Source organism: Pholis gunnellus (assembly GCF_910591455.1).
Source record: "Pholis gunnellus genome assembly, chromosome: 15".
Lineage (NCBI taxonomy): Eukaryota > Metazoa > Chordata > Actinopteri > Perciformes > Pholidae > Pholis > Pholis gunnellus.
This window is the reverse complement of record NC_136542.1, coordinates 7,943,704-7,951,943: the sequence shown is the minus strand read 5'-3', so window position 1 is coordinate 7,951,943 and position 8,240 is coordinate 7,943,704. Positions and strand designations below refer to the sequence as shown.

Sequence of the window (8,240 nt, the reverse complement as noted above, 5' to 3'; positions counted from 1 at the left end):
AACACTTTGTTCACATGTAGATGCTCACAAGCCAATTGTATTTCATCGAGGCACAAACAATGTTTAGAATTACTGATTCACTTTAATAGATATCATCAACCCATGGTGGTGTATGCTGTACCTGTGCATGATCAGGTGATTAGTCTGGATGTTGAATCCTGTTGATCAAGACTTTAATCTAGCTTTTTCTTTTTTGGTTCCAGGACAGAGTATGCCATCTGCACCTTTTCACAGAATCCTACGACCCCTTCTGCTCGGCACTTTCGTACTGGGATGCTTTGTGACTCTGTTTTTGATGTATTTTAAACCATCCACCAGCTGGTTATCAGGTCCTGTAGAGTCCACGGTATCCACAGATCGGGTCAAGAACCTCTTCTCCAACAAGAGCGACAAAAACGTGACCACCTTGCTGATCTGGCTCTGGCCCTTCGGACAAACCTACGACCTGGGCGTGTGCAGCTCTCTCTTCAACATCGAAGGCTGCTTTCTCACAGCGGACAGGAACTTCTACAACAAGTCGGATGGGGTCATCATCCATCACCGAGACATCTGCACTGACCTGTCCAACCTGCCACCGCTCCAGCGACCATCCTTCCAGAAGTGGATATGGATGAACTTGGAGTCGCCGTCGCACTCCTCCCAGCTGCCTGGGATCGAGAATCTGTTCAATCTGACTCTCAATTACCGTCAGGATGCAGACATTGAAGTGCCTTATGGGTCCATTGTAGCGGCGGAGGGCGACGAGGACTTTGTCCCACCCAGCAAAAACAAGCTGATCTGCTGGATTGTGAGCAACTGGAACCAGGACCACGTGCGGGTGAAATACTACAATGAGTTGTACAAACACATTGAGGTTCATGCGTATGGACAAGCCTTCGGGGAGTACATCGCTGACCAAGACTACTTCCCCACCATCGCCAGCTGCAAGTTCTACCTGTCTTTTGAGAACTCCATCCACAAGGACTACATCACTGAAAAACTGTACAACCCGCTGTCTGTGGGGACAGTGCCAGTGGTTCTTGGCCCGCCCAGGGAGAACTACGAGAACTTTATCCAGGGAGACGCCTTCATCCACGTGGACGACTTCACCTCGCCCAAGGAGCTGGCCGATTACCTGCTGCTCTTGGACAAGAACGAGGAAATGTACCTCAGGTACTTTGAGTGGAGGCGGCACTTTAAAGTAAAGAAGGCTTATTTCTGGGCAGAGCACACATGCCTGGCTTGTGATTACCTGCGTAGGCACAAGGAGTACAAGGCATTCAATAACCTTGACAAGTGGTACTGGGGCGGATAGTACTTTGAAGGGCTATGCAGTGCTTGTTTTGTTGTTAAAGGCTGTGCTTTAAGTAATTTTAGTCCTTCGGTTGACATGAAGGTTCATTATTGTCGTGTCCAGAGCTCCCGAATTATGTTTTTTTGTTGATTCAGTGAGACATCCATCTTGTTTATTTAATTATTTTGATTATTTGCAAGTCAATTTTGCCAAGCCTTACTTTGCCTTTTGTGTTAATCATTTATTAATCATTTTAATAAATTGAAAATGCACTACATTTGTTATTGTTACTTCAATCCATGTTTTGCTTAACATGACATTTGCTGCTATTTTTTTTAAATATTTTTTGTTCTATTTTTAGTATGAATGCTTGATTGTATGGATGTTCCTGTATAACAGATAACATTCATGATGCAAGGTTGTTGTTGTTTCTTTCTTTAAATATCCCCTTTTCATGAAGCAGACATTAGAATAGTGTTGGCTGCAGAAGGAGATTGACATAAAAAAGTGCAAATATTTATGTAATATTTATTCAAGTAAGGCATTATATGATAAAAAAAATCAATCTCATCTGTGCTAGTGATGCAGTCAACTATACAGTGTTTACTGAACTCAAACGTGAAAGTAGTTAATTGTGTCATGTACATATGTATTTTTGGAAGTATGTAGCTGTCATTTTTTTTTTCTCCATATTTTTGTGAGTTTGCATTTGCACTGCTAATCCAACTGCTACCGATCTTAACATATGTACAGTCGGACAGACGGACATTGTGTTATGTGGTTGTAGATGGCATAATGGTGATCATTACCCCGGTAGTCCCCGACAGCACACGTGTCTGCTCGGTGAGAGGGAGGTTACTATTTTAATCATGTTGTGAATTGTTCACTGTCACATGTGATGTGTCAAAGTGCAGTTGGATACCGCATGGGTGATAATAGTACAGTACAGAGCCACTGTGCTGCAGTGTGACACCTCACTATGTTGCATTCTGATTTGATCTGTAATGTTTAATTGAATACAGTGATGGGAAAGAGCACAAAATAACATATTACTGAAGCTATTTTGCTGTGCATACTGTACTGTCATCCTACAACTTCGACATTAAATATTTACACCGATCTTTTCAACTATTTCAAGCAGATGTTACCATATGTGTGAAGTGGGTGTGAATCAGGATGAAATATGATCAGGTGAGCTCTGCCCACATTTTTGGTACCCGCCAAGAAAAAAGTGAAAGATGTGAGTTTACTGCCAGATTATCCTTATCCTTATCTTTGAATCATCACATCGCAGTGTTGCGGTGTGTGGGCAGTTAGAGGTTGCATGTGAAAGATATTTCTTTTTCTGGATTTCTTTGTTGTTTACACTCCTGTTTACAGTTGTGTGGCTTGCCAGCCAACCTACACCACTCAAGATCACACTACAAAATGCATCAACATCTGTAGATACCGCATCACTTTTAAATGTTGTCAGAACATCCAATCCACTGAAAAATGCATCTCGACAGCACTCAGCAGCTATTTGACGTCATGGTTTTGTTTTTACAGAAAGAATTGTGCAAAACCAAGTCAACATTTTATGCAAGATAAGCCGGCGTCTTTTTGGTCAAAGTACTCAAACATATTTCAGGTTATTATCATTTTGATATTTCTTCACTGTCAAAGGGACCATCGATGAATTTAATTATTTTTCTTATGGGGTATGGTTCCGAAACGCCGTAGTAAAACCTGTATATAAACCTTGTCGTGAACTGAATCATCATCTGGATCAAACCAGCCCACTGACACGGATCATTCCTGTATGTGCAAAGGACTGAGGGAGCTCAAACATTTTCTTTGCATTCATGGGGAAAAGAAACAACGTGTTGTACATATTTTCAATGTTATAAAGATCTCTTTATAAGATGCAAGTGTTATCAGGCAGTGAATGTGATTGTGCTGCACCTTTGTAGGACATTTTGGTGCTTCGAACGGCTGTGAATCAAGGTGAAAGGAGAGTTGAACAGGATTACCAGTGTCAGAGACAATGGTTTTAGTGTTAAAGTGGACATTTTCATCAAGGGAGGCAATTTTACACCAACTTTCTTTTTCTTCTTGTGATTAGGCAGTACTCCTCTTGGCATGACCTCATTGAAAAAAGTCAAAACGCAGCAGAGATATAGCACTTTTATTCATGTGGAGTTGTGTGACTCACTGTGCTGGTGGCTGTCTTTAGATGGAGCTGTTGTGAGTTCAAAAACTGTCATCTACGACCTCGGCTGTCTCACAGATTAACAATGAAACTGCGAATTATGGTTTCATATTGTACAGTCCAATCTCATGTATGAAAACAAAGGTTTCTTGTCCAATGTGGTAGGTGACTTAAATTAACAAAAGTTTATTTTGTTTTGTCGTGTTGTCTGTCTCTTTCCTCCTCTCTCCCTTTCTTTCTTTTTTTTGCACAAAAACAAACACGAGGAGTTGTGGCTTCTCTGTCCCGTCTGAGTCTGTGAGTGTGTCACAGCACCATGAATCAGGATGTCTCTGGATACTGTCCGACCTGGCACTGATTTTGCCGGAGTCCTTGAAAACACTGTATACCCAGTGGGATGAAATCTTTGTGTGGTTGAACATGACGAGTTCTACAGAAATGCTCATTTTCTGCCAGTTCACTGAACTAACCAGTGAATCAATCAGTACAAGTTTTTTGCCAAATCGTTGTGTTTTGCCAAATGTTGTGTTTTAACTGTAGATGTCTGATAGTGTCAAAGAAAATAAAGATATGGACAAATGAGCAAAGATGAGTGGGGCATACAGATTTTTTTTTTGTAAAGAGACAGCTGATGAAGAAATGATGGTAAACCTTTGAAATCTTACACTGAAACCATTTAATCAACAACGGAATCAGTTGTTGCTTGCTACCCTTACAGGAATCGTCTGACATTTTGGGAAATACATTTGTCAAGAGTTAGATGAGAAGCTTGACACCACTCTCATCAAGTTTGCTTGACAATGGTATTAATCTTCTCATCAAATTCAAAACTAGTCAGGTCAATCAGCAAAATGTTCTTTAAATTTGAGTACTTCCGTCTTTTTACATCGATATGTGAAGGTTTGAGTTCTTCCGGTCACACTAAGTCTGTTGCTCTTAAACATTTGATATGATGCCATCTAACCTAATATAGTATTCTTGCATCTATATCAAATATCATTTCCACAGATGTTGCCCACACCGTTCTCCAGTGCCATGTAATGCAGGCAGAGGTATAAATAGCTATCCAAAAGCCTTCATAAGTGATTGACGAGAGAGAGGAGAGTGTGTTGTGTTGGTTACGCCTCAATCCTCTGGTTGTTGTTAGTTACCCCATATCCCCGCTCGCACTCTGGTATTTGCAGTCGTCTCCTCCACCACACAAAGATGACGCATCTTTGTTTACTGCCTCTGCTCAACGCTGCGGGTCAACGGGTGTGACAAATGTGTCTGTTGGCGCAATTAATCCATTGATGTCAGTTTGGGATTAATGTGAAAGTTCAGGTGGCATTGTACATGCATGTTTTCGGAACTTAAGACAGTGTCAGACGTTGTAATGTCAAAGGTGTGTCTCGGGACAGACCCACAGAAAATAATAAACGGACACTGCAGCTCCCCTTAGCTCAACAAGGCTATAGATAGCTTGTCAAGCTATGCAGGGTCGTTAACCACCAAAGATTGCCAATGCAACCTAAATTTACCTTGACAAATGTTGACAGACCTCCAGATCTGTGTGCTATTAGTAAGTGGGTAGAATACTTTAGCAAGTGTCTTGGTATTTAGTGGTCATATATATATATAGTTAAAAAACCTAACATGTAACACTATACCAGCGAGAAATGACGAGTATACAAGTCACTAGATGCTTAGGGTACAACTACGTTCTCCATGACATAGGCTCAGAGTTTTGAGTTTATCGAGTTTTAAATTAGGCACTACAAACAGAAGCATTTTTGATCAGTCCAGTAGTAGTCAACACGTCAACAGCTTGCAGTCATTGGTGTTTTGGTTTAACTTTTGAAAACCACAGAATATGTGGGTGTCCTCATAGAAGCCTTCAATCAATTTTACCCATCTGTGCCAACCATCTAAGTAATTAACTAGCAACCACAGACGCAATCGACTAAAAGTCACCAGTTAACACAGAAACTCGTTAAACTGAAACACCTTGGTCTGAAACGATTGTGATTCTGTCGGAATTCTGCAGAACTTGAGTCCGCTGATGGAAAAATCGATTCTGACTGCCAATCAGGTTGTCATGGTTTGGCTCTGCGCCCAGAGGTCCTCAGACTTTTTGTTAATTAAACCTCAAAGGCTATCTGTTTTAGTGGCCTGTATCAGTTTTGATTTGTCTGGAGGATTTTCTTTCCTAGGTTTTGGGCTTTCTGTCATGTTCCGTGTTTTATTCATTCATTTAATGTTTTCTGTTTTATTTCGATACACACACCTTATGTTTCATGTCTGATTTCACTTCCTGACTTCCTGACCCTACCCTGATTTGTTCCACCTGTGTTTAATCACCCTGCTCCCCTTGTGTATTTAACCTGTGTGCTTCCCCTGTTTCGTTGTCATGTGGCGGGGCCTTAGGGAGAAAATGAGGGAACCAACAACGCCAAAACCAAACTGCAGACAGACAAAGTTAGCAACTTGCAGAAACGGCTAAGGAGCCAGATATTGCCCTCAGGTGTGTGGAGACCAAACAGAGCTAAGGGAGAATGAATATTGGACATAACATTCATCAGGTGGCCAAAAACATGACTCCAAATAGAGTGCTGCAGGAGTCCTAAAAGCCGGAAATGAGCAAGAGTTTTTGCACTTCCGATTCCCACTTCTTGAAGTCAATGGGTTTCGAAGGTCTGTGGTTAACACAAGCTTAATGGAAAAATCCCATTTGATCTTTGTCGATGGAACCAGTGTAATGTGAACTTCCAGGGTTGGGGCTTGCGAAAAAATACTTCATCCCTGCAGCACTCTGTGAATGCTAATGTTGCTCCATGGGTGTGTAAATAGGCAAATGTTTGCTAATTTATTCGCCATCATCTTAAAAGATGAAAATAATGTGTGCCAGTGCTGTGTTCACAATTTCTGCTGCACCCAAGTGACCAACATGTCAGCTATTGCCGCTTTCAGACACAACCCTCCCTCCAAGAAAGTCACATCAGCGCTGCAATAATGCCAGAACAAATTAACCATTATCTTTGTCATTTAAATGTTTTGAATTGAAGCAGATCAGTAAATGAGGCCCAGGTTACATTATTCCAATGACTGCGGGGCATTTGGGATCCATCTAAAAATCTGGAACATTTACAGTGAACTTGTTTATTGATGCTGCACTCTTGAAGTGTTTGTTTCAGGCTCTGAGGATTATGTTATTTCTGGGAAAGTGTCCTTGAAAGGTATAGAATAAAGGAGTATTGTTGGGCTCTGAAGATTTAGATTTGTCTTGTAGCAGATATGTTAGTTTTTAGATTCCTGCTATCTCTGTTTTGCAGGCTGTGAAAAAGTTATCAACATTTTAAGTATGAATTTCTTATATAGGTGACTTATTAGGTATCTTTTGTGCTCTGACTTGCTGCTCCTGGTGCCCAAAGGTCATCAGCAGCTTCGTCTATACACACAGCTAATCCAAATACCACAAAATCTGTGGGCTGGGAGGAGGCGATGGATCGAACTGGAGAGCATTTTAATGGGTTGTGCGTTCCTAGGAGAAGACAACTTTTTCTTCTTTTTCAGCAGCGGAGATCATATGTCTGGGTATGTGACAAGTCCTGTCACCCACTCATACCATGACTCATTTTGGTGAGAACTGGGGATGGGTGGGGGGGCAGGAGTCGGTGGAGGCTCACAGGGCCTCCCTAAAGGGGTGTAAGGTTTTGTGAGATTGTAGCCTTAGTAGATTGTATCTCCTCGCCCCCTGGCAACCCCCTATGTGGCTATCCTGTTCGGATGAAAAAGCTGCGTTGAAAGCGAGCTCTCCACGTCGCAGCAGAGTGCAGAGGCCTGCTCAAAAGGCCAGGTTTGTGTGAGTCCTCTCATTAACTACAAGAGCCTCCCCTCATCTCAACCTAATGGATCCCACTTATGCTGTCATCGCCATGCCAACCAGCTGTCAACTCTGGTGCGGCGAGGCTTTTGTGCTTCAGAGAGATGCAACTGTGTCGTGTTGATCTGTCTCAGTCTACAACAAGTCACCACCTCAAAGGAGCCACCAAAGTGAAATGCTTCTCTTCTTCTCTGAGATCATTTGATTAAGAGGGGGAAAAAACAGCAACTGGCACCTTATTGTAAAGACTGAATACGTTAAGATAGGAGGACACCGGAGTCCAGGTCAAATAAAGGCCTGTTTATTGGGGCTCGACAGGCCGCATACGAAATCTGTTGGCAGCTGCTCACTAGTTGACTTCAGAGGATTAAGCAGGCAAAAAGGAATATGCTAGATCAGCAAGCTTTTTGCTCCGCAGGGTTGGCACTGAGTGGTGTAGAAGTTAATAATCAGAGGGAGACAAAGACCAGCACCTGTTATCTATCAGATGCAAATCCGCGCAGTTATAATAACATTCCAAACATGCGTGCACAAATACATATTAACACTGACAAAGACAGCGTACAATAATCTCTTTTTTAATATCCAGTGAATAATGCCCTCTCTTGACATGTAATTTATTTTTCATGACTTTCGTATTATATAGATATACTCGAAGAGATGAGAGCTTTTGCTTGCTGGTGAATATAGGTCACATCCACCCCTGGTTCGGTGTAACACGATGACAGACATAATGTGCATCAGCCACCAATGCAACAAAAGATTAGAAGCTTTTTGAGATGCAATGACTATATTTGCCCAACAGTTGGTTCTGGGTTTATTTAAGGTCTGCATGGCTTCGAGATTTGCAGCCGCTGATCTGGACACCAGCAGCGAGCAAGGGTAATTCAATCCAGAGCGGCAGATGACTCTCT

The 8,240-nt window shown here is 42.0% G+C and overlaps 1 protein-coding gene across 1 annotated transcript; it reads left to right on the top strand.

Moving 5' to 3' along the window:
* Positions 1-205: 205 nt before the first annotated feature.
* Positions 206-1,294, top strand: fut9a (fucosyltransferase 9a; the record flags this gene model as incomplete). Its single annotated transcript, XM_079174103.1, has 1 exon — positions 206-1,294. Exon 1 carries the CDS (start codon positions 212-214, stop codon positions 1,292-1,294), a length of 1,083 nt encoding a protein of 360 aa, XP_079030229.1. The 5' UTR covers positions 206-211.
* Positions 1,295-8,240: the final 6,946 nt, after the last annotated feature.